General features: G+C 39.7%; 1 protein-coding gene across 5 annotated transcripts in view; it reads left to right on the forward strand.

The window, feature by feature from the left end:
* The window catches only part of Pdp1 (PAR-domain protein 1), a 39,030-nt gene extending 12,013 nt beyond the window's left edge, over positions 1–27,017 (forward strand). Inside the window, exons 1-6 of one of the 5 annotated variants that reach the window (XM_066400471.1) lie at positions 4,503–4,937; positions 6,488–6,699; positions 21,414–21,589; positions 21,649–21,826; positions 22,244–22,497; positions 24,404–27,017. In XM_066400471.1, coding sequence (XP_066256568.1) covers positions 4,912–4,937; positions 6,488–6,699; positions 21,414–21,589; positions 21,649–21,826; positions 22,244–22,497; positions 24,404–24,490 — 933 coding nt within the window. In that variant the 5' untranslated portion in view covers positions 4,503–4,911 and the 3' untranslated portion in view covers positions 24,491–27,017. Of the gene's footprint in view, positions 1–4,502; positions 4,938–6,487; positions 6,700–21,061; positions 21,345–21,413; positions 21,590–21,648; positions 21,827–22,243; positions 22,498–24,403 lie in introns of those variants that run through there. The other 4 variants (XM_066400472.1, XM_066400473.1, XM_066400475.1 and 1 more) reach the window with 4 other exon arrangements.
* The last annotated feature ends 208 nt before the right edge of the window (positions 27,018–27,225 follow it).

Raw genomic sequence — 27,225 nt, forward strand, 5'->3', positions numbered from 1 at the left:
GTGATCACATTGTAAATAACTTCTACCTATTGGGTTGTGCACAAATCCATTGTGCATTTTACAATGTAAATAACGAAAAATTTTTTTCATTAAAAATAATGACTTTACTAAATTATGTATTTACCATTTTGTTCAGTAACATTTCTTGATCTTTGGGGCAATTTCATGGTACCGCGCTCATAAAAATTAGATCCTTTTTTCGCTTTTGGCTTTGGCCAAGTACGTTTTCACATCTTCAGCAGTCGCGAAGGTTTTTCCATTAAGGGCAATTTGCAGCAATCGAAACAGATGATAATCCGATGATGCTAGGTCTGGGGAATAGGATGGATGTGGCAACACATCCTATCTAAGTTGTAACCATTTTTGGCTGGTGGTCAAACTTGTATCTGGTTTGCAACACCTTCACGAGTGACCAATCCTGGGCCCTTTTTCTTGATTTCGTTACTCAACTTATCCATTCGACAACAGCACATCCTCGAGTCAATTGTTCAGTTCTTCAGAAGGACTTCAAAATAACCCACGCCTTTGCAATCCCACTAGACGAACGACATAATTTTTCTTTGGTGAATATCTGCTTTCGGAGTGTTTCGAGCTTTCTCATTACGCCTGGTTCACGAGCTTTTACGTACAACATTGTTGTGGACTATTCATTTCTCGTCACCTGCTATCATGCGTTTCAACAAGGGGTCATCTTCTCGTTTAGAGGGTCGCAGACGGGTAAATCCAAATGAAATTAGCAACAAATTAAGGAAGTTAAACTCACTCAATGGAAGAAATTGAAATGATTATGGACTGCCCAATACGTACGTTCGTGCGTTAAGAGTTACTTACTTCGCTTATTACCGCACGCTCGTAAGAAAAATCGCTTCCTGTGGCAATATGTCCTGAATTCAGAATAAAAAGGTGGCAGGATTGGGTTTACAGGGCCCAAGGCCGTATTAAAAAATTTATTACCTCATCAAGTAAATGCAAGAAAAAATCAAATCTTTATTAGAAGATGCCTAAATGAATTCTAAATTAGTCGGAAATTGGGTGATTTCAAAACGGCATTTTGTTGGCCTCTAAATAACGCAAGTTCGCCCCAATTTCACCAACCTCGTAAGTGTTAAAACACCCGGAACCCCATGCTTAAACTGGGAAAGCGGCCATCTTGTATACTAAAGGACTTGATTTCTGATTTATTGAAGCAGGAAACTATGGGCGAATAACCTGCCGCAGTTTAAATGCCTGAGTAACCCAGAACAACATTTCATTTTAAGAGAAATTTCCATTTTTCGCTGGCCATACCAGTATTAGTTCCTAAAACTAAACCAGTCTGAGTTTCGTTAAAGGAAGTGGCGTATTTGGAGGCTTGCGATGCCGAATAACCACGGAAAACGCCACTTTTTGAACAGAAAATCAAATGCCTACTCAAATTCACGATTGTGAGCGAAAGTGCACAACTCGGCCTACATATGGTTTTAAAGCACACGACCCGAAAGACACCTACGTTTCCTGATACTTTCACTTTTGTTCAGAAGCCCAAACGCAAAGGTTGAGATTTGTGTGAATTTAGCGACATATAAATTGCCAGGAAGAAGAACAATGATTGCGAAACGTCGCTTTGAGCATATACGCTTCCAGCTAAGATAAACCGTGTCGGATTTGAATAAGCCGAAGATCTGAAGAATACTCTCCTTGTAATTAGTTGCTTTGCATTAAATGGACTTTTGTGCGAGCTTCTCATAAGGAGAAGGAAGTTAGTTCGATTTATCATCCGGCAAAACAGCCTGAAATTGGAAATCGAACACGGGGACGGGTCACGTGTCGTGTCGCATGAAGAACTCACGTGAAACACGACGTGGCCTGATGGAGCTTCCCCTCAGCCTGCGGGACTCCAGAAGATCAAGCTCAGTCCCAGTTCGAGTTCCTTGTGGATATCAAGGACGTTTTCAATCTAATTCCGAGATTAGCCGGCATTTAAAAAACAGTTTGACCATATCATTGCGTATGAGTGACCTTGTGCAGACTTAAGGATTACTCGAATTGTGAATAGAAACACGGTGGTTTTGGGTCGTAGCTTTCCTAGATTGACTACTTTTGACTTTAACCGTACACAGAGAGGCGAATGCTCTATTTAAGATCCCATAATCAATTGGGAGAATGTTAGAGCAGGTGCCCCCTCAGTGTACGAATTAGTCAATTTGAAACTATTGGGTAATTTTGGCTCAGCTGTTCAGATTGACTAAATCAAATTATTGCCCTCACTCTAGCTCAGTTTCGACTCAATACAAGTAAGAAATAGAAAGTGGTTAATTATAGGACTCTCAGCGCACTTCACAGCGTGTTAAAATTTCGGGCCCCAATTGGCCTCGGGAAAATTACAGTGACGGGTACCACAACCCACCCCAGCGCACCTTAAGCTATGGCAGCTGCAATGAGGAAGGGTACTATGAGGAGACGTGGAATCCAACGCGCCTAGCTTCGACACCCATTTTTTCCTTGGGGAACCAGAGCAGATACCTGAATGCATCAGGTAAATCGATTTTAGTGGTTATTGCACAAATTAAGCGATTGATTTTTTTAATTCGATGAAGTTTTTAACAATGCATTTTCGAAGAAACTTAACCGAGACATGCTGGAGATTTGCTAATCTTTATATGGAAATATGCAGGTTACACTATCACATCTGAGAAATATGAAACGGGTTGGCGCGTGAAAATGGAAATTTGCAAATCATTGCCGCACCTATATGCTGTTGCAGCGTGTTAAAAATCTCCGCTCGCCATGGATTGCATATGTTTTTTCTCTAAATGTTTGACTGAGACAATGAGGTTAGACACTTGGCACATTCCTGATAAAAGTTGACATTTGCTGAATCACGTTTGTTTGTCAAATTTGACCGCTGTCGCCGCTTTGGATTCTTACGGAAAAAACGTCTGCGTTGCCCGGCGCACCGAGATTTTACTCGTCGGAATTTCGAACCGCATATACTCTAAGAAATCGCTGACGCTGCAAGAAATTTTTCAACTTTTCTGAGGATTGAGGAAGGGTGCTATGAGGAAACGTGGAACCAACCGCGCATAGCTTCGACACTCATTTTTTCCTCGAGGAGCCAGATCAGGTATCTGAATGCATCAGGTAAATCGATTTTAGTGGTTATTGCGCAAAATAAGTGATTGATTTTTTGATTCGCTGAAGTGATCGGTCGTTGACTGCTCCGCCAATTTCGAATCATTCCAATTATTTTTGGTTAAAATCGCAATTTATCTCTCCTTCGATGAAACCGACGACGGGCTGGCATTTTCAACACTTTTGCCCGCAACTTTCACTTGTGCGAGTGCGAGGCAGTACCAGAACTGCCAGAAGAAAGGACTGAAATTGTTGCAGGCTCTTTTTTCGGCTCGAATTGAATAATACGAGCATTTCAGTGAATCTGAAGAAAAAATATGAATATCGCATGATGTGGAAACTGTATAAAAGTATGAACGCGTTGAACCCGAGTTATCAGAATTTGAAAACATAATTTAATTTGCCTAATAGGGAAATAAATAGAGTTCTCCCCCCAGGAGGCGCATGCATGAAGATACCTTCATTCAATTTACTTACATAGACTCAATCTTGAAAAGCTTTTAAGGATAATATTGCTTATACACTGTATTGTTTCCATATTGGACAGAGGCGTAGGTAGAATTTGCTGTGAAATGACGCATTAGCACAAGACCAAAACACACGAAAAATCCAGACTCCTGGACAACTGCGACACAAACTATCCGACTCTACTCCTCCTACAGTTTTCGAGATGCCAATGACGAACAGCAAACCTAGAAAATTTCGGAGAATTTTAGATTTCGTCGAAATTCGGAGGAAATTTTTAAATTCTATATCTCGGAAACTTGTGGAGAACTCTCTCAAAAAATGGCTTAAATAAACCATCTCGATGCGTTCTACGATCCTATGCAAACTGGGCTACAACGTTTCTTTTAGTTTCTGAAATATGGGGACACATTTTTACCTATTTTTGCCAGTATGAAAGTGCTGTGCAATCCTTAAGAGTGCGCATTTGAGGCATCCATGATCAGTTGCCAGGCCCATATCACTGGATTAAACCGAAAAACGGTACCTCAAAAACTGAGGAATTTTGCTGAAAATCTCCACGGTCCTTTAATACCTGTATTCAATGGTTTGCCTCCTATTAGAAGGCAAACAACTGTTGGTGGTGGCGAGGGTAAATTGAACAGTGTCTCAGGTCTCTGTCCTCGGACCCATCATCTTTCTGATGATACATTAATGACTTAATTTGGGTGCTGACTTCCGAAATCTTTACGTGGTTTGCCGATGACGTCAGAATTCCATGATACCGTCCGAGTATGAACTAACAACATGGTTAGTGGGGACTCGCTGTTGCTAAAATGTGGCGTGCACTGTAAATTGAGTGTCTGACGCAACATTTGGCATTAGCTTTGATATGCTGCCACTTCTTGAGAACATAATTTTCACGCCCCAGAAAGTAATAAAATGGTGACCCCCGTGCAGAAGAGACGGAAGCACGCCACTGGCCGTTACCTACCTCCAGCCTTTCAACAGACAGAGAAAGAATTAAAACAATCGGTCAGCATCACACAGTCGCACCGCGGATAGATTTCCGGCTTTTGCAAAAACCCGGTAAAAGCGAGAGTGCTTACACCAATCGGTCGGTTGTGAGTCCCCCCCTTCAAGAAGTGGTCCCCAGAGGATGGCGGCTCGCAGGACCGCACACCAAAGTCTAGTTCGGTCTTCGTGAGTGCGCGAACGGCGCCCCCGCGGTCGAATTCTGCAGGACGAAGGACTCATCCTGCCCCAACTTCGAGTATCCTGTGATTGGACTCAGGCTCGCGACCCGGTCAAACTAGAGCGAGAGTGCGGGAGCTACGGTTATAGCATGTGCCAGGCATGAGTTTAGTGGTACCCGCTAGAAAGTAGGTGGTTCGGATTATGTTGCTCCTTTGAAAATAAAAGAAGCTGGATATAAGCTGTTGTGGTGGAGTGCGGCTAAAACGGGATTTCTTGGAGAGTGGTTGATCTGGAGCTTCTGGAGGAGTCGCAAGTGTTCTCTCAATGAAACCTATGCCAAAACTAACCTGTTGAGTTCAAAATGTTTTACAGAGTGATCCTCTGTGAGCAGGTACAGAGTTATTATTACCTCAGTATTTGCGTTTTAAGTGCCGTTCTGAGTAAGCCCTCTGTAGCATGTCGTACTTTCAACAGTTTTTGAGATATTTAATTCGTCGATTTTTTTGTTTACGTTTTATTTCAATATCGCACCCGAAAATCGATTCGCCCATCTTGAAGTATTCAGAATCTGCAATGTCTTAGAATACAGAGAAGGGAAAATTTTCTCCATCAATTATCTCCATTATTTGAAAAACTGCTGTAAATAGAGATATAACATGCTACCTAGGAACTATTGACGATCGTTCATAGAACGCAAAGAAATAACGACATGGACGATGTTCCATTAAAAAGAACTTGTGTCTGCAACGGATTTTTTTATCACTCTGTATAAACTAATACAAGGTATCCCGGATTGTAGTGACGAAACATTAATCACTTATTCCATGTCGTCTTGATCGCAAAACATTTTCGTATACATATCGGTTTTATAAGAAATCAGGCCTGTTTTCAAACGTAAAATATATGATTAAAATTCGCCATTGCAATTTGGAACATCCTGTATACAGAGAGTGCAAAAAATCCTGCTTAACCTCCTTCAAGTTGCAGGATTTTTTAAATGAAAATGCTCGATCCCCTCAACTTTTGATTTTTGACCTTTTTTGAGAGAACAGACAAGTATACAGGGTGGCTCATGTAGTAGTTATTCATACGTGAAACAAAATTCAAAAACTCCAAAACGGTGAGAGTTACAAAATCAGTTAACTGGGAAAGAAGATGTTGTGGAAACGGTGTTCTCAAAAAAGTGACACAGAACTGACATGAATTAAGGAATAAAATTTACTTGTTAGAGGATTTTCATTGAAAAGGAACCTCATAGTAATTTAAAACAAATTTCTGCGGGAACCTTCGGCTCTTCGTGTACATTTTTACTTGAAATTCCCTCTAAAATTGTAAGTGAATTAAAGGAAAGAACCATAATGATGAATCAGCCTGTATATTTTAATAGACGTAAAGGAATAGATATGTGAACGTGAAGGGATAACATTGATTACATTAAGGCCCACTAAGAAGCTCCACCAGACAAGTCACCACTCCAGGAATTTCAGTTTCATGAAAGGGCTTCTTTTTACTGTAAAATTCAGTCTGGAGTTTGAAAAATATGTATTTCCAAATTCCGAACCTAAATTGCTCTATTTAGAAGGTGGAAAAAAATTTGGATTTCCACCAGTGGTTAAACAATCTCTTGTAACATGTCGAGTTTAAACCTTCGCCTGCACTCAATCACTCTTTAACCAAATCAAAAGAAGGGCAACATACCAAACCACCTTTTGACCTTTTCCCCCGATGAATTCAGGATGGAATATCAGTTACCACCACAACAGCCCCAGGTAGCGAACAGCCCTGTGGCCCCCGTGTCGGGGCATCCCGTGGCGGTGGGAGTGATGCAGGGTACTCTCACCCACGTCCAGGCAGGCCTGCAGGGTACCAACGGAACCCCGGATGTTCAGGACGCGCATAGATGGTCACAATACCAGCAGCTATGGCGGCAGCACGTTTACATGAACGGTAATTTACCATTATTTGGTGATGGGTTTAGGAATGACCAATGCATAAACGGTTGACCCAGTGATGTGTAAATGAATCTCATTCATCGATTTGTCCTTGCTCTGTGTTGTTGTGGGTAAACACACGGATTTTATAATAATTGTTGTTGGATTGCACTTGGTGCGTAGGAACCTGCCGCTGACAAGTGCACAGAGTTAAAAGAGGTTCCAGTGCAACAGTGTCTAAGGCCTTGGTCAAATCCCAGATTTATGAAGCATTCTTTCATGGGCAAACACCTTGGTAATCATGTTAATCAGGCCTCCATATACAACACAATGATGGTATAAATTTTTGTACGCTACTGCGGGAAATCGTAGCTTGATATAGCAGGAAAAAACCCATTATTTCTAAATATATTACTGTCTTGGGTACCTACGAATGCAAGCAAAGTTTTTTTATTCTCTGGTTCCTTGAAGCGAATTGCTACACAACAATAATGATTCGAAACACTGCCTTAAACGTGAACCACAGACTGTGTCTCAATCCCGGAAGAAATCATTTCACGGAGAAAGTTATACCTTTCGATCGGAATTTTGTAGCAACGGCTCGATTACTGAACTTTAAATTAATTACCCTTAATAAATATGCAAAAATTAATATTGATTGTGGAGTAGATTAGATGATACGTATGTAGCACCGCTGGAACGGGTTTCTCTAGAGGATGGAAAGCACCCTGTGTCCTACACAATGGTTGGTAACAACTCTTGCATTGCAGATTGAAATTAACTGAATATTACGAGTGTATAATGTTATCAAGTAGTGTAATAATAAACCCATCAGACCCATCGTCGTTTAAAAAGAAAGCGACGGTGCAAAAGGTACCCATTATAACAAAACAAGGAAGTGTTTTCTATAACGTAATACTTGGATGATCTTGAACCTATATTTTTAAGTGAAAGTTCTGCTACCACAATGCTGGCAGAGAATTTATGTTTTGCTCATGAAACCATATGGCAAATTTGCCAAAAATTTGTGTTACTTAAGTAGAATTGTCATTTGAACTCTCATTGGCAGCGGCAGCCTCGAACATCTAGAAGTAGCGGTGTTTTTATCCGTTTGCTCCCCTTATTTAGCAAATAAGACACTAATCCATGGCGGCTCTTACGGTATATGTGCGATGATTGCGTCAGCGTACGATACACCCCTGGCGACAAAGTTTCGTCATAGGGACACTAACCCATGACGGCTCTTTGGACTTATGTGTGCCGATTGTCCCGCCATATGATGCACCTCTGGCGACCAACTGATAGGTCATAGGGGCACTAATCCATGGCGGCTCTTACGTCTTATGTGTGACCACTGCTTCGCCGTGTGATGCACCTCTGCCGGCGAACTGACGTCATAGGGACATTAACGCGTGACTATCTTCCGTCCACAAAATGGGGTCAGCTTAAATGGAACGTAATTGTTTGCTACGTCCGTTAAAGAAGAGATTCTTGGAATTCGAGCAAACCACACTTTTTAAATAATCACTCCTCAATTCGAAGAGAAAACCTCACTTTAATTCAGCATATTCTAGGAAAGTTCCTGTATCAATTAAATCGTAAAATGTGTGTTGATTGTGAAGGAGTAGAAATTCACTGTGAACTGGTGCTATTTATTGGCAGCACTACAAAATTGCGAATTCTTGGAATTCGGGTTGAATTCGCTAGTGATCGCTAAATCTAACGCGGAGAACTTCCAGTAGGATATTCTAGGAATCGCGAAAATTCATGAAGAAGAAACTGGTATCCACCTGTTTTTTGCAAACGTTGCAAAATCACATATTGTGATGATAATAAATTACTGAGAATTCACTGAAAACTGATAATTACAATCTTCTGCGTGCAGAATTATAGAATATTAATTTTCAAGCCAGAGATTCTTTTTCGAAAGGAGAGAAATCTTCAAGACAGAGCCCATAAGAAAAAAAACTATGTCGATGATGGTTGTCGAAAACCGAAACGTCAGATTTTAGATATGACATCGCCACGTTGTGGAACAGGAAAAACTGCAATGATAAAGTATGGATCATTTTAAATGATCTCAAAGAATAAGTTGAGCAAAAAGTGAAAACTTTTTTTTCGAAATTTCAGTTTTTTTTAATATCTCCAAGTCACCTGAATTTTTCAAATTTCAAAACGGCACATCCTTGAGCCCCAACTTTGCCCTAATTTAGCTGAGCTCGATATTTTATGGTTACCATGATCCGCAGGGTGGAGCTAAATTAACCTGAACTAATAGCTTATTTCTCCCTTAGTGGAGGTAAAGATGTTTAAAAGCAACAGTGACTTTGATTGACAACATTGAACGTATTCCTTTTCCTTTTACTTCAAATTATTTCTTTAACGGCTACCAGTCGAATATTTGATATTTTCTTATATTCTTATATTCATATTCCATTTATGATTTTTTAGCAGGTGGCTTGACTCGTGCGAATTGCGGCCAGCCGTCTCTTTTCCTTTTGTTCCTTCACATGATCTCGTCGATCTACTCAGACCAGATTAAATTTCTACATTAAAAGTCCTAGTATCGTTTTTAGCAACCAAAAAGAGAAATTCCCAAAAATTTGGTTCCCCGGTCACAAACTCTCGACGTTCACCCAAAACCGCCACTCTTCCGCATACAAAATAGGTACCATCGTGAACGTCTTGTTTTTTGCCAAGCACAGTCTTCTGTTTTTGGTACCGATTTAGCACCGGCCTGCTCGATTAGTTTCAGGTCGAGCCGCAGTCGTAAATCCCGCCTACTGATTTTTACGTGGAAATGACTTTAACAATTGACTGTTGTGGCCGCGCGTAAAAAAAGCGGTTGTCCATGAACGAAGATGAGATTAGAGAAGCTTAGGACACCTAATAGGTGTACCCACCATCTGCGGGTCTACCAAGAGCGTTATGATACATCAAAGGTGTTTTTTTTGAATGCGCTGGTTCGGAAAAGCTGCGCAATAGAAAGCAATCAAGGCAGGTAAATTTCCGTATTTTCAAAAGTTCAGTTTTGGCCACAAAAACGTCCTTTTCAAAAGCGCTTTTTGCCAACTAAACGCAACAAATGATAGCGAATTTACCGCAAAATTAGCGGAAGGTTTTCTTTGTTTAGTGCCATAAGTATCGGGAAAACGCGGCGAAAACTCCCCAACATCATACATCCAAATTCGGCTTCAGGAACCAGTTTCCAACAGCACCATTTGCCTCTAGGCGGTCTAGAACCACTTAGTTCCTAGTGAACCTAAAAAGTCCACTTAGCGTGTGGCTCTCGCAGTTCATTTCCTAAACACGTGAAGGCCACCGCATTTTTGAGCGTCATCAAGCGAATGCCACCGGCTGAAGAAGACTTTGCGCACCGATATGCGTGTGCAAAGTGTGCACGCATTACTTTTCGAATGCCTGTGTTGAAGGAAGTGTGAATCTGGATCACGTTCCTGTTTCCAAACATTGCCGCGACTCTAATCAGGCCCGAATCTGGCATCTGGCATTCGAGAAGAAATCCTTGGTATCTCTGACGCATTTTGTAACATTGACCTTGCGTGACAAAAATCTTTTTTTATAGCTCAGGATAATGTCGGCGTTTTTCAGTTAATTTAGCGTTGGCAGGACAGTCCGTTTCTAATTTTACGCTTAGGATTATTAGTAGTACCTACATCAGCTGAAAGTAATAAAAGTCATATGATTTTAGTTTCTGTGACAAGACTGGCCTAGATACCGGCGAGTGCTGAGAGATGCAGTAGGTGGTTTATGGCCTAATTTTCTGGCAAAGCGCTTGAAATTTCGAACACCCACAAATATTATTTCTACTCTAAATAAGCGCATAAGCAAACAGGTTTGTTGGCTTTAGGAAAATTCTCACCACCCAGCAGTCTTTCCGAGAATATGGGAATTTTTAGGCGTTGCGGCAACACTGCGCATTTGTCCTTTTTGACACAGACCAAAAAGGCACATTATCCAGTGTTGCCTGATTGTCACGTTCAAAATTCTTGTGTGTTTTGAGCTGAATGCTGAAAAAGATGAGTGCGGCAGCTGGAGGGCAAAATACTAACGTAAGAAAGCAAATAATTCTGGCATTAAATTTGAACTTTTTCTGGTTTATTTACCTCTCGCACCTCCCCTAACTTTAGTTAAATTCCTCAATAATACTCTCCCTGGAGAGCCTAGAATTATTTCGAATTCGCGCGGAATTTCCAGATCCAGACAAACATTAATTTTGTTCTAAATAGTCATATAAATAAACCTGTTTATTAGTTTAAGGAAAATTCTCACCTCCTCTGCCAAAGCTCCACCTCATTTGCCCCCAGGCGTCTTGGCAAGAATGCAGGAATTTTGGCTTTTTTAGCAACACTGTACATTTGCCCTTTTGATAGACTGAAAAAGCAAAAGGATATTTGTTCACGATGCAGCGCTGCCTGATTATTATCTTCGAAATTCTTGTACTTTTGGTTGAGATTTTTAATTACGGCGACATCTGGTGGGCAAAAAGCCAACGTACGATGTCGAGTAGCATTGTTTTTTTACAGTTTTCCCCCTCACTCATTTTAACGAATGAGACATTAATCATAGTTTTAGTGGAACGGCGACGAATTGCTTGCTATGTTCAGTTCATCTACGTCATTAGTAATGAGTAACGAGTAACAAACCATTTGATTTGTTACTCGATTTCTCCGGCATGTTTACGTTTCGCAGCGTTCCCATCGGTAGCTAAACTTCCCATTACATTCTTCTTTGAGTCTAGACTGGAAAACTTTCTGGTGTTTTGATGAATGATTGAAATTCCTAAAACATTAATTTTTATTTCAAATGAGCATGTAAACAAATTGGTTTGTTATTTTAATGAAAATTATCGCCCCAATCGCCCCAGAAGTTTTTGACGGGAATGCAGGAATTTGAGCGCTTTTTGGCAACAATGCTCCTATATCTGACGTGGCCGCATTACCCTTCCGTTCGACATAGCCAGGTACGTCCTGCATTGTGCAGCGTTGCCTGCTTGTCGTATTCACATTTCCTTTGAAAGAAACATCATATTATTTGCCTAAAAAAATAAAGGCCACTGGTAGATTCTTTAAAATCGGATAAAAAAGAAGAAAAACAAGTCGAGTGAATTTTAATAACACTTCTTTTCAAGTGCGGACTGTTGGACCCTGTGGCATCTCATTTTAGACGGAATTAGTTATCACGTCTAAAAAAAGACCAAATAGCGACGATTGAAATCTTTTAAGAAACGCCAATGAAGGAGAAAGTACCTAATCAATTTTCACGCCACATCGGAAAGTGTTACTTGCAGTGAAGTAAGCATTGCACAACTGTTACCAAACTGTTCTTGAGGCGGTCTTTAGCCTGCAATGCTCACATCCGTGGACGTTGGCGAAACAAATAAAGGATCTCTCATGTTCCAAAGCAAACATTACCCAATTACTGCCGAAGATATTCCTTCACCTCCTAGGACTGTTTATGTAACCTACAGGACAACCCCACTTATGATGATACAGTGTTTAGCAATGGAGACCTGGTCGGTACTTAGGGATTCCCCTTTATTGATGCGAATGCTTCAAACGCCAATTAAATACCACATGATGGGTGAGTTTGTGGTTGCTTGCTGGTGCAGTATCTTAAAAAGTTGGAATTTCTTTATTGATTGGGAAATAAAAATAGGAAAAAATTCCCAAAATCGCCACTCCTGGCCTCAACATTGAGTTCTGAAATGCGCGGACTTGGTATTCATTGAACGCACTTTTCACATGCGGCAAATACAAAATAGTTTCTCACATCATCTGAAATACGATTTGAATACCTGAATAAAATGTTATGGTGCCTTGCACATTCGTGCATGTGTGACAACTTAATGATTGATAATTATCGCAGTTTTTCATTTAATTGTTACAAATTAAAAGCGTTTGTGATCCCACACGGTGATATAGTACGTCAGTTTTTCGACGTTTGTGTGAAGCAGTTTTCGATGTCCATGCGAAATTTTTAGTCACCATTTTGTCAAGAAAACGTCCGTTTTTTTATGATTACTCAAAGTAATTCAAAATCTGAGATTCATGAAATCCGTAATTATATCCTTGAACTCGGCAAAGAATGCCGCTATTGTGATCAAAAGGAACCCGTTCGCGTCGCTTACATAAGAGCTCCAAAAGGAAGAAGACTTGAGAATGTAACGTGTGGTATAATTTCCATTGCAAATAGCCATGCACAGGTATTCAGTGCTGCAATACCTGCATTTCTCCTCGGAATGCAAGAACCGGAGAACCCGCGACGCATGTGGTTCGCATGCACTCTCTGGCCTACTGAACCAGTCTGGTTTTGCGGTGAAAACGAAAGTCTTCTTGTCTTTTCCTGGTGTGTTCCCTTCCTGGTTCGTGTTCACTATGCTTGTCCGATGTTGATTGGATTATCACCGATCTACGGGGGGGTTTTATCGAATTACCGATTTGACTCGCAGTGCAATTTCAACTATTGGACTTGTGCATCGGTCAAAAACATGTTTACCTGGGCTAATATTTGCCTAGTAGTCGAGAAGACAATGCGAAATTTGGGTCTGTTATTTGGGTGGATCGTCCGGCAATTTTTTTTTTTGCTAAGTAATGGCATGTTATTTAAACAACACACCTCCGGCTTTGTCAACGAAATCGGGCTAAATTAAATAGACGGTTTGAAGGCCAAAAAGTTACTAAGCATGTTTAAATTGCGTTATTAGGTTAAACTAGACGGAGAAAAAGTGTGGCGCAACCACCAAAGTCGACTTTTCTGCTCAAAAACACTACTGATTTGGACAAACATGTGACTTAAGTTAGTAATCCCTTCTTATTGCCTTCAGTTAGGGAAATATTATAGATAGTTATTGCTATAGGAATGTCTTCTTATGTGTGTTTTTTGCTACATTTTTCTTTCTTGTTTCAGGTATGTTTCAAATACACTGTGCCGACTTTTGTCTTGCGAATGATTGTTTCAAATGTATTGTAAGTAGAAAAAAAAGTAATTAGTTCGGAATCAGCAATCTCACATGTGCAATCTACTTTAAACTGGATTGTAAGCTAAAACTTCAATCTATTGCGGAAAAGCGCGATTTCATTTAAGACTACCTAGGTAGAGGTTTTTATCAAAAAAGCAGCTTAGATTTTTTTACCGAATCTTTAGGGCCCCTGTATTCAAACGTAACTAGGAAGTTATTCCGTTTATTTAATTTTAAGAAATTAATATTATTTAAATTTTTTTATTAGTTTCGGCAGAACTAAAGTGAATCAATTTAATCAAAAAATACGAATATTTCTAAAAATATAGGATGTCCCATTGGAAAATTAAAACTTCCGGTCAAACCCGAAACAACCGAATACTGAAAATTATCCATGTTAAAAATACTTAATACTGTCTTGGGTAAGTGATCGAAATTTCATATTTTTCCATGAAATAAGAAAAAAGCTACAGGGCGTTCCCACTTTCTGTTGTCACCCGGTCTACCCAAACGGGGTTGGGATTCCTTTCTTTCCGCCCCGAAAAACGAGGCTCCTTTCAATCGCATTTTCGCGCTTTTAGAAGTGCTTTCAAGATATGGTGACACAATTTTCCGAGATGTTGGTACACTTTGGTTCTAATTCCGCCGCTTTGAAAGGGCCTTTATCGATTCAATTCCACTGACGTCTTGTCCTAAGCAGTGCTCGTTTCATCTTTACTTATACTTAATTTAATCAACTATAACGAGGTTTTGCTTCTGCTCGATTCGTTGCATTAAAAAGATGCGTTCGCCACTTCGTCTAGAAAAGTCCTCCCCCAGCTTCCGCCTCTAAGCAGAACCGTGAAAACTGTTTCGCCCATTGTGGTATATTGACCCCCCCCCCCCCCCCCGTCTATAAATAGAACAAATTCCTTCTGCCTAACCTTTAGATTTAGCAATATTTCGACCTTAATGTAAGCTTTCATCGTCACGTACGTTTGTGCAGGAGAATAGGTCACATGTACTGACATGTGCTCCGGAAAACTTGGTCGCGTTTTGCAATATTTTGCATTGAATCGTACCTTGTGCATTTGATACGCAAACCAGGGAAATATATGTGACGATGACGCTGAAAATAGAAGCCTCTTAAAGTGTGACGAGCCCAACTAAAGAAAGCTAATTGAGTAATAACTCATTCTAAAGTGCACTTTAATTGATTGACAAACGAAAAAGGAAGCCTATAGTTGATTAATTAAGTGGCTGATTTGGTGATAGGATATGGCTAGTTAATAATTGGGCTTCGCGATTGTCCATTTGTCTATTATAGCTTGCAGGTGGAGTTATAATGGCTTGCGCTAATTGAGAACCAACTAGCAATGGCTGAACATGCTGCGGACGAATTGAACGAGAAGCACAAAAATAATCTTTGAAATCATTGTTAAAGACTTTTCCTAGGAAATCATCCTACGTACTCTTTGTGAAGCTGACAGACTCGTAACTTAATAAATGACGATAATAAATAATAATAAATGGCCATGATACAAAACGTGCTACTCCATGTTGAATGCTGATGCATTACTTATTTAACCGATCGATATTGATCGATAAAGAACATCAGGAATCCGCTCCCTCCTTTCAGCAATAGCAGCAGCTACTATGAATGAGCTATCTTCATTTAAACAATAGTAATGACGCATTTTCCCTTTCAAAACCCAACTGAGCTTAAAACAAAAGCGTTGTTGCATTTTCCACAACTAACCCATGGCCTTGGTTGTCACACTCTAATCGAAAAATCCACCGTGTTCTAAACTTTGCATACGCTTTGCATTTGCTTTGAATCGCTAATAGGCAACAAGCAAGAAATTTTTGTAATTTTGTTTAAAAATGTTTAAAACACACGTCAGGGAAGTGGTCGGGTTTAAGATATATTGGCGACCTCGCCCCGTGTAGGATACTGAGGCCTTTGTTCGGAACGCGCAGTCGACTGATTAAAACTTAAGGGAAAAAACGCCGATGGGATGTTGCAAAACCCAAAACAATCTCGAGGAAATTACGAAATTTCACTTTCTTCGACAGTAAAACGAGTTGACCTACTGGCGAGGCCGACTCTCCTACTTTCATGAAATTCGCTTTTATTTGTTTTGGATCGTGGCGTACCCGGCTGGTACCAATCTTTGAGTGATGAAATAATACGCTTTCGTGTCGGACGCAGATCGTTTATTTAAAGATGACTCGTCAAGAAGACATCTTCGTGACGTGCTTTTTCTCGCAGAAACCCAGAGGTTGATGAGAAAGTACCGAAGTACTAATGAAGAATTGCGCAATAATCGATAGTTACTTATAAGAAGATAAATTTGGCACAAAGAAAAAAGATTTTGTTCCTTTAATGCCTTTTTTTGGGACCTCAAAGCCTTTGTATCTAAAGGAAAAATTCTTAAAATTCAAGGTTTATGGACAAAATGGTGAAGGAATTCGCCCCCATAATCGTTTTCTTGAGGCTCCTATCATCGCTTGTAGCTTCCAATGGAAATTTGACCATTAACGACTACTTCTTTCCCATACCAGCATTCTCTGGACCATTCACTGAAACCCTTATATTATTTCTGAAAAAATTGTTTCTTAATCAATTACCACAATAAACCGTCACAACACCTTAATTAGAACCCATCACACCATGTAATTAACTCGTTACCGAAAAAAGGCACTAATTCTTCTTCGCTAATTTACCCAAAAGAAAATGATGGAATCGGGCAATACAGCCGTAAGCAGATGGACGGGCTTTTACGTAAGTTAATGGCATAATAATGATATTGGTCGAGTGAAAGTTATTAGTCAATTTCATCAAAAATCGATAAAAGTCTCTTAAAGCCCCAGTTTCTAGGGTGTTTTTACCAATTTGGTTCGGGTTCCTTTCTGTGAAGACGATTTCACAAGGAAGTACCTTACATCATCCTCGAAACTATGCGAATCCGCTCTACTCTAGTGGTCTACTAACTTAGTACCGTGGTAAAGTTCCTTTTCCGCATTTCCTTATTGGAGCTGGTCATTATATGCAGATCGGCTTTAATGTGGTGCACCAGCGTTACGCAACTTTGCTTAATTATTTTGAGCATGAACAGGATTGTTCTTGTTCGTTTGTGGTTCTTTTCTCTGAACGACCATATCAGGGTATTGATCTAATATACCTGGCATATTTCATGCATAATACATTAGAACAGCGAAAAATGAATGGAACGAAAAATGAAATGGGTGCCGATGAAGTGCGAAGACGTCTGAATTGGCCGCTAAATATCCTTGGATGCTTTAGGTATTTTATTGATTAGCTTTTCGATTTTTATGTGTATTGTTACATTCGCTTTGGTTTTCTTTTTAATAGGCCGTCAATTCGAGCCAAATCGAGGAGAAAAAACGCTCTGTTTGTCTGTAGCCCCTAAGACCACCGTCCTCATTCTCCTCCGGTTTGGTAACCCGTCTACAGCCAGGCATCCCCGTTGCGCCATTTACTACATGACCTTTCAGGACACCTTTTACATATTTTACGGTTAAACTTTAATTTTCCTGTAAAACCCCAATGATTTAACCTGAATAAACTCCAAAACCAAATAACTCCTCAGAACCGCTTAAAAAATCAATTATCATATTGAATATGTATTAAAATAATAAATCATGTGAAGTGCGAACTCATATAAGATATGGATCGGCAAATGAGTTATTGAGCACTTGGCCAATTTAAAACACCTTGTCAGTGTGGAAGGTAATTACTTTTAAAGAGGAAACGGTGGTCAGCATTAAAATTGCTGACATTTTGTGTTGCAGGAGTGAGTTATATAACCATAAAGCTACCCAGGCGGACAAGTCTTAAATCGACATCATCCATAAAACGATTTTTAAACAATTTTATTAGTAACAGAAAGGTCCATATGCTCGCGGGCCGAGTTTGGGGACAACAAATTTCTCTGGTGAAGATATAGGCAAAAGCAACTTTTCGACAGCGGGGCTCTCCAAGGTCCCGCAAACCTATTCCCTACCCAAATCTATCATTTTCTTCATCAAACGTTACGTAACCGACTTAATTTGTATTCACCAGCTGCCCGTAACTCCGGTTTATTCCGTCGGCCGTTTCACGTCTTCTTCTGCTTCTTGAAGACAGATGAAGCAAAAACCATATGTCTAGTTGTGGGTCTACAAAGAGTCCTTGAAATTTAAACACAGCTGGAGTAACAGCGAAAAAACCGGGCGTTTGTAACTACGGTCGTTTAGTACTGCCTCGATCAACGAATGGAGGTTAATCATTCAGCTGCTGATGACTTTTTTTTGGTTTTTATTAATTTCCGCCAGAAGTTCTACCAACGAGAAACCGTTCGCCAATCTGTCAAGAATTTGCTATTAATCTCGCTAGATAGCACCAAAAACACCTTAAACGGATTCAACAAACTATTAATTACTCTTGTCTCGATAAAAGATGAAGTATTTTGCAGCAAAATAGCAGTTAACCTTTCCAGCCAAAGACGGCTTCAGTCATAACTTTCCTGCAAGTCTACCAGCAGGGATACGAAGGAGTGTGAAACGTGATTTTTGAATTAGAATAATTCCGTGCATGTCCATATTGGTTTAATAATGCAATTTTGAGCTATTAAATTAAAATGAATTACTGTGGGTATTTATTAACCGGCCATAAATAATATCGAGTAATTTTTCCTTCGGGTGCAATTGTTTATGGCCAATTAGTGGCACCGAGTTATGCGCTTTGTTTCGTGCGTCTGCACGGGGTCTTTCGGCAGTAGTTTGCAAACCAAGAGCAGAAATTTCTCTTCTAACTTTATTAAGAAATGATGCCTCTCCTGCAAATCTTCTTGACCTTTTACGGCGTGTGGGCTGCAGGAGCTTTTATGTCCAGCAACACTTTTACTTCCTCATTGCTGTAATGGTCATGTTTAGCACCGTTGCATCTACAAATTATGAGTGCCAAGCTAATTCCCGCTAAAACCGCCTAACAAATGGTTTCTAACTCTAATTGAAACTCGTGTTTTTTGAAAACCGCATCAACCTTACAGCCCGCAGGGAAACTGAAAGTGTGTATACTTCAATGAAGGTGCACCTCGGACGGTCGCGTTTTTTTTCCTGATTTTATTGTACTTTTATAATAAATTATCGTAACCAGCAATAAATAGTAACCTTGTGAATAAACACATTTTGTTGCACAAATCGATCTAAACTTGACCTTGGCGAAGTTAATAGTCATTTCATTATTTCCACGCCGCACGCGGTGAATTTTGCTTAAATTGATACATGCGAGCGTTCTCAATGCGATTGAGCTTCGTTTCATTATCTGTGCTCAAGCTTCGTGCCGCTTTTGGAGGGTGCAAGAAAATCGCGAAATAACACGACTTCCGGAAAACATTAATTGAAATAAAACGCAAAAAATACAGGGGTTCTCCAGTGCAACCTTCCAGTTTTTGAGATACTTAGCTCCAATTTGAGGTCTCCATTTTCCATAACTGTCCCCCTCGGAGAGCTTGACGAGCCGCGGAGAAAGTCTACAGGGATGGTTCGGAAGGCCCACTTCCTCGTACCTCGATAAGCCGTTCTGCAGGGCGCCACTGGCTGATGATATTTTTTCGAACTCCTTAAATTGAAATTTGAACTCGTTGGCCAATTTAGTCATTTTTTTGTATTTTGAATTTTTTCTATCTGTAGCCGCGTTCCAGCTGTTTGAGGATATAACATGGGAAAAGAGGCCATTTTTCCTTAATTGGCCCTCGGAAGCTCACATAGAATACCGGCCTTAGCGAGGAGGGGCGAGGTCGGACGACGGCCCAGGGCTGCAGACAGGAAGGGCGGCGGCTTTTCTTGAGCACAGAAGGAGGTGATTAAAAATTTCGCTTAGGGCGCCAGACTTGCCAAGGCCGGCCCTGCTTTCATAAAAATGGCATCAAATAAAGAGAAATATCTTATATTGAGTCAGGAAATATTGGAAAATCATATCTCTTCAAAAAGAAAAGAGATGATTATAAGAGCATAAAAATGGAAATATATGGTCAAAATCACATCTCAATGCGTAGATTAAAAATGAGTAAAAATACAATGAGTGTTTTACCTGGAAAAATCGAGTTTCGAATCGAATGTGCAAGTTTCAGTTCAATGGATGGCTGAAAATGTTGCTACCAGGGTTCCTATGCCCACTAGAGATCCTTCATTTCACGTCCTACAGTTTAAAAAGGAGAAAAAATGTTAGGGACGTTAATAAGGGAAAAATCTGTGCGATCTATATATTGAAAATTTGTGAAAATATACAGTGAGTTGTTTGAGAACTTCGGCTTTTAAATTATCGAAGGAATTTCAATTACCGGCAAAGATTACGCTACGAGGGCCCTATTTGAGCCACTATAGGAGCTCAAGGAGCTGCAAAAACGTATACAAAAAACTCGGACCACCTGTTTGTTTCTCGAAGTTTTGTAACACCCTGTGTGCATCGTGGCCTTTTTCTAGCAAATCCCGGCAATGAGCACTTTGTAGCACCTCATTCCTTAACATTTTTCGCTTCATTATCATTGTAATAAAAGAAGTATTTTTTAATGATTTTTATTAGTTTTTTTTTAGTTTATTTATAAATTTAATTGACCAACGGAAAGTTGGTTTTGAACTAAATTTGGAGCACATCACGCAAACAAATAAAAGTTGAATTAAACCCATGTTGCGACATCCGAATGCATGTAAACGAGGCGTCGAATGAGATGAGCAAAAAGTCTCGGAAAATTAATATTTCATGCAGCTCTTTGGCAATTTTTCAAGTGGCACCGTTAACGTTTCATGAATTTGTGAACGATTTCAGCAAAACTATTTTCCACTATTTTCGCAATATTCAAATCGCCCTTTAACGGAGCCGCAGCCCTCGCATTAGGAGCGCTGGGCCGACATGGGACCCGCATCAATCCGCTGCTTGAAAGCGAATCCCAATCGCGATTTTCTTCATCCGATCACAAGAAATTTCATGCATTGAAACCAAGTTATATTAATTGGCTCTTTCTTTGCATTATTACCTTATTATACATTGTCACCTAGCCATTATAAGCAAGAACCTGTCTCTAAGAAAACGTGTATCTAGCGCTCAATGACACTTTTTCTGGTTCGTATTTCAGCAATTTGATACAGGCATAAATTAGTGGCGATTTATCTAACAATCGATTGTTACACTTAATTATGCTAGACGGAATAAGTGAACTTTCATACGTGCAAAAAGTATGAATATTCAGGCGGATTAGTGCGATTTTACAATAATAATGGTTCCATGTAGGGACCACGTTTGCCAGCAAAAGTTGCTGCTTTAGCCAGAGACGTGATTTTATTTCTAAGTTATTTATTTTTATTTTATTTTTGCAGTCAGGCCTAAGCAGGAATGTACTGGCGTTGCGTGCCAACAGGCCCCCAACACCAATAATATATTTTTTGCTTCGTTTTTTTACCTTTGTTCGCTCTTATCTTCATGTTACTACGAATATAAGAAACCTAGATAATTTAGTTCCCTGATCTTACCGTCTGCAGAGCAGTGCGGTTTTAAGCTTTGACTCAATACATTTTAACGATGTTCGGATACAAGAGCTCTGGCAACGGTTCCTATAATCCGGCATTTCCTATGAACTACTTAAATTATTACAATTTCTACATGGAGGTATTCAAGCGAATGGCATCCGGAACCATTGCAGGTACCATTTCCTTGAAATCCCACCCGCGTTTCTCCTAGGTGCGTAATCTAACCGGCTAAATCCTTCCAGGTAACAGCAAACCTTCACACCACAACGGACATGGCCATTCGACGATCAAAGAACTGGCGGGAGCCATTTTGGGCGACGACAAGAAGGACGATGGGGAGCTCTGGAACACTGTGGAGGCCCAGACGGCGTTCCTAGGCCCCAACCTATGGGACAAATCTTACGAAAATGACCTCAAGGTTTGCCAGCTCTTGGTTCGCCGTTTAGTCTCTTGACTTATCACTTTTTCGCAATTTAGTACGTGGACCTGGATGAGTTCCTCTCGGAAAACGGCGTGTCCATGGACGGGCTGGGCACCCACGGCGCCCTAGGCCCCCTTTCCGGCACTCACCCCCTGCCCAAACGGGAGAGATCTCCCAGTCCCAGCGACTGCATGAGCCCGGACACTATCAATCCCCCCTCGCCGGCCGACTCGAGTAAGTATTGTGGTCACTTTTTTTCTAATGGTGGAGGGCTTGAGACAGATCGAGGGACTCAATATCATCAATTCTCAGTGTTTTTCGTTGAAATGTAAATTGAACTCGCATAGTTTAGGGATTGATTTTCCTGCAAGTTTATGTCAACTATTTATCCAAGTCCTGCTGCTTTAGGTTGTTCCAATTCGAAGTTCAATTTACATTGAAAGCCTTACTAAACTTCTCCAAACCGCATGCTCTCAGAACATACAGTAAAAATTGCATTTTAACAACACTTTCGACACAAAAGGGCCTTATGTATTGTACTCGACACTGCGAACAGTAAGCGACTTAAGACTCATTGCGAAGCTTAGTAAGGCCCACTCAGTCCACATTGTCAAGAAAGGCGAATTCAGAATATTAACGTCTAAAATGCAGTTTTTTCTGAAGCGCTCTCGATGGGTTCGAGCTGTCGCGACTTCGATCCACGAACAAGGGCGTTTTCAGATGAGGAACTTAAACCCACACCCATCATCAAAAAGTCCAGGAAACAGTTCGTCCCTGATGATCTCAAAGATGACAAATATTGGGCGCGGCGCAGAAAGAACAACCTGGCGGCCAAACGGTCGAGGGACGCTCGAAGAATGAAGGAGAACCAGATCGCCCTTCGAGCTGGTTACCTGGAAAAAGAGGTGAGGAACCCGCCAGTTCGAATCGATAGAAAACTAGGGCAAGAAATTATACTATTTTGTGATTAAAAAATTTTATTCATTAAATCGAATACCATAACCAGCAAATATACTCGATTATACAGGGCGTCCCGAAACTATTCAGCTTTTTTATACGGTAAATATCAAGAGTCGGCATTACATCCGAATCAGCCAGTTTATCGTGGCTTGAAATTCGTTGTGGAGGAAATCCACCAACCTTGACATTTTCCAATTTTTATTCGTGAATATATCAAGATGCTGTGGAGGTATTTTGTCTTTATAGGTACACAGTGGCGCGGGATGAAGGAGGAACGGTTGCAGCTAGGAAATAGGTTTAAATGCGCAAAAGTTTACTAGGCAAAATATATTAATTAAAAAAATAATACCACTAAATTAGGCGCTATAACCAGAAAATATACTGGATTGTACAGGGTGTCCCAAACTAACCATATTCCCCATTTGCCCAATAGATTGTCCGCAAAGTTCTAAACACTTTTTCCATTAAGTTCTCGAAGTGATTTTTTAATAAATTTGTTTTTTGGCGTCTAACTATCGAACCACCCTGTATGTACCTACCCAAATTGAGTCGCTGTAATTTCATTTTTACCCTGCGAGATTTTCTACTTTTGTTTCACCTAATTCTAGGTAATTTACAGGCTGCAATATACAGGGTTATTGACAAACGTTGCGACAAAATTGAAGGTTTATTATTTCGTAATATTTGGTCTTTCAAGCATTCACTTACAGGATGTTCAAATTTGAAAATTGATCTCAACGGTTTCTTTCAGTGATAGTTGTTGGGGGACTTAAAATAGCACGAAAAAAATAGATGTGCATAAAATAACTAGTTATTGTCCTGTAGATTTTCGGTAATATTATTATGGCATTAGTGTTAGTAATAAGGTAACTATAAGTAAACAGGCAGAGCCATCTCGGGATGAAGCACTGTTAAGTGAGGTTACTACTATCGCCACCGCTAGGTGGCCAAGTGTCGGGAAATTCCCTTTCGAACTTAAGTACCTCTCTAGAACTGAAAGAAAAGGCAAGGGGAGGAAAGGGGCAGTGGAGATGAAATGCAGAGGTGCGGTCGATTAGGAATAAATTCATTAGTTTGTCTTTCTATATTTTGTTAATAAATTGACATTTATTAACTGTGGAGAATGTTCCTAATAACATTCCGACATGTAAAATACTCCTCGGTCGCGCCCTCGGTATTTCCTGAAACCTAGTTTGAAACTAATTATGTGATAAACTTCAGGGGTTGCAGAGCAAAGGTCCTGTATATCTCGAACATTCTGTATCTGAGAAATGAACGATATACGTGTGTGGACCCAAGTGTAAGCCTGTATCGCTCTAAGCGGTGTTGCCTATGTTTATTTTTGGCTTATTTCGATGCAAGAAATTTATTAAGTCTATCAGTAAATCCTTTATTATGCCTACTTCGGACAGTGGAAAGTAGATTTTTTTATGTCAGAGAAAGTTGTTTTTGAATTTTCGAAAATTGAAGTGATAAAATTGCAGGTAAATTGACGAATTTACCAGCAAGCAGTGTTGCCAGATTGACGGTAAATTCATCAAGTTACCCGCAATCTGGCATCACTGCTGTTTATTACACATACAAAACTTAGAGCAACAATGTATTATGATTTATATGAACCCGGGGGACAGGGCCGACCTTGGCAAGTCTGGCGCCCTGGGAGATTTTTTTATGGGGGCGACAAAATCTCGCCTCCCCCCCCCCCCCCCCCCCCCTCATAAGGCCGGTACAGCCGGGGAATTGCCACATATTTCGGGGCCCCCGTAAGTCAATTTTGCTTTATCAAAAAGCATGCATTATTTTACAGCAGTTTTTCATGCTATTAATACGTTGTTTTACCTTCGATTGCAGAATATTGGACTTCGCCAAGAGCTAGAACGACTGAAGAAAGAAAACCTCGTGCTGCAGAACAAATTGGCAAAATACGAGGACGTCTAAAAATTCTCAAGTCTGAAGGATACCGTGACATCCTTATTCTCTAGCAGCGGAATCGTCCGATATAGAAAATTAATTTTGATTTCTTGATTTGACACTTTTACGTTAAGTTCATCATGCTTCAAAAGGTGCTCAAAAACGTTCACATTTTTGCAGAATATCGTTTTTTTTTTAAGAATATTTTTAAGCACCTTCCAATGTTGTTTCATTCATTTTGACGCAGCGGAGCCTTTAAAAGGCTCTCAGCTGCCTCTCGTAGGCCGAGCCTTTTGAGAAGGAATATGGCGCCTAAATTCGGGACTGATAAGCTAAAAACGGGGTGATTTCTTAAGGGGTATTTGCCAAGGATGACCAAAATGAACCAGTCAAAATTGATGCTTTAAGTAACCGTTGGAGCGATGCTGTAAAGCGCCATAGACTAGTTGATGAAGTCAGTGTTCCTTGAAACTAACATTATGAAATTTGCTACCAAACATTTGTAAATAAACATACACATTATGTAGTAGTCACCATAGTAGTGTAGGATTACAAGAGATTTTGTTTAAAATCAACTTTAGCGGAAAATGTTTGGGTGATCCGCCCTGAAGTTGTTGCAACGACGCGTCCACCAAAATGCGAGCATTTAGCGTTTAGCGCACTGTGGGGTGGACCCGTGGCTAAAGAGGCTTTACCCCCATAAAACTCTTAAAGCTTGTATGAATGGTTTTTTTGTTCAATTTGAGTGTTTTTCTTTTAAATATATCAATTTATGCCACATTCGCCACCCTCGATATAGCCTATCACCTGCATTTGAAGGCGGTCCTATACGTTCTATATTAGAATTGGCCGTTATATGATTAATATAATGATATATTGCATTGAATCATCCCCTGTGCCGAGCCCCCCAAGCATTTTCCGCAGCGCGCTTCGTCTCGTCGTTTGAGCAGCTGTTATATTGTAGATTAATTGTTATTTGTTTTTATGTTTATATATAGTTTATTTTTTTCGGTTGGAGTTAAGTTAGAGTTACTCATAAGGACGGTAGTGTGCGGACGCCAATGTTCTTTAAAACGTTAACGTTACCGGGTGGGCGTCGCGCAATAGCCGCCTATCGCGTAGTAATTTCTGTAGTAGTACAATGCTCACAAAAGTTTTACAGAATAATTTAGGACATGAGGAAACGGCACTAAAACGTTATCGCTATGAAATTTATAGTTTGTAGGTTGTTGCATTAGTGGTTAATAAATTATTGTTAATTAAAAATAATAATCAAGAAAAAGACAGCAGGTTAATTAGTTTTTTGTCTGAAAACTCTTTGGTCAATTATCGTTTCATCAGCAAAAACTCACATTTTCTAACACACGTTGTTAGTGCCAGTTCGATACTGGCAGTTGAGAAAGTACTATATTTCTTGTTGCATACATGAGTACTTATACCTGGTACTACCTAGTACTACCTAGTGAAAAAGACTTTATCTTAACATGGCACTTTTTAAAAATGGCATTTACATGCCACACTGCCAAGTTTTTACCGCATTACGGACTCCAAATTGTTGATGTTGAGCTTCGACCGTTTAACTCGGCCATGCAGCTGATTGTTTCACTCAGACGAACAAGAATTACCCATAACTAAACTAAGATAAGTTATTCATTGTACCTTCGTTATAGCGGTCCGAAAGGAACATTGTTACATATTCCAAAGGATTGTCTCTCAAACCTTTTTGCAGGACTTTCGCAAAGTGATAAACTATTAGAACTCAACGTTACCGTTATAAATACCTACGTTTAAGGTTTACATGTGCAGAGATATATCTTATAATAATATTCTATATTATACGAACATGTTTTATACAATCGCCTTAAAGGGCTGGCCTTAATAAAATTTACCTTTTTGACCCTTTTTTTCGAAAAAATGTCTGTTGGATCTAGGAGCTTTGATTGCTGACAATTCAAACATTTTTATCGCGATAAATGTTCGCTCTAAAATTAGGGGCCCTACAATTGTGAATTTTTATGATTTTTCTTATTTTGGGTGGAAAACGTTCTTACACCGAATTCTTGGTTTTTGTTTAGTTAATTATTATTCGAATCAAATTAGGCATAAGTTTTTTCTAAATAAAACTCTGTCAAAGTTCCCAGTATAATATAATATTGCATTGTTGAAATGTTGAGAGTAAAACATTTTATTATTGTATAACGACAAAGCAAAGCAGAAGTGGGTAAATTTTATTTTTGATTAACAGAGGTGAAGTTAAAAGTTAGGTATCTAATATTATTACCTGATGTATTGTTATTTGAGAAGCCAATTCGCCTAGTTATCCTCACGAGTGTGAGCTTGCTTCTCAAATAAACTTAGAGCTTTAGATGCAAACACATTGATGAAGTAACTGGTGATTTCCACGAAATAAAGCTTTTATATGGCGAAACAAATTTGAACAAGAATAAGCTATATGATGCTGTTGTAGATGATATTTTGTAGTAGATTTAAAAATGAAATGATCATTAAACCTGTAATAACTGCTACTGTGAGCATTAAATGACGGAAAAATGAATACTTTGTTTTTTTTGCTTTTGTCTCGGTTCTCCTTCTAGTTAGAGTCATAACTGTAATAAAATTTGAAATGAGTTTCTTGGAAAATTGGGAGAGTTATAGGGAAGTAATTCGAAATATTTTAAGACCTCGTAGAATAGCAGATAGCTTGTTTATGTACAAATAATTAAAATCGTTACATAATGACTCTGAGTCAAGCGAATAAAAAA

This window comes from Euwallacea similis, chromosome 20 (assembly GCF_039881205.1).
Source record: "Euwallacea similis isolate ESF13 chromosome 20, ESF131.1, whole genome shotgun sequence".
Lineage (NCBI taxonomy): Eukaryota > Metazoa > Arthropoda > Insecta > Coleoptera > Curculionidae > Euwallacea > Euwallacea similis.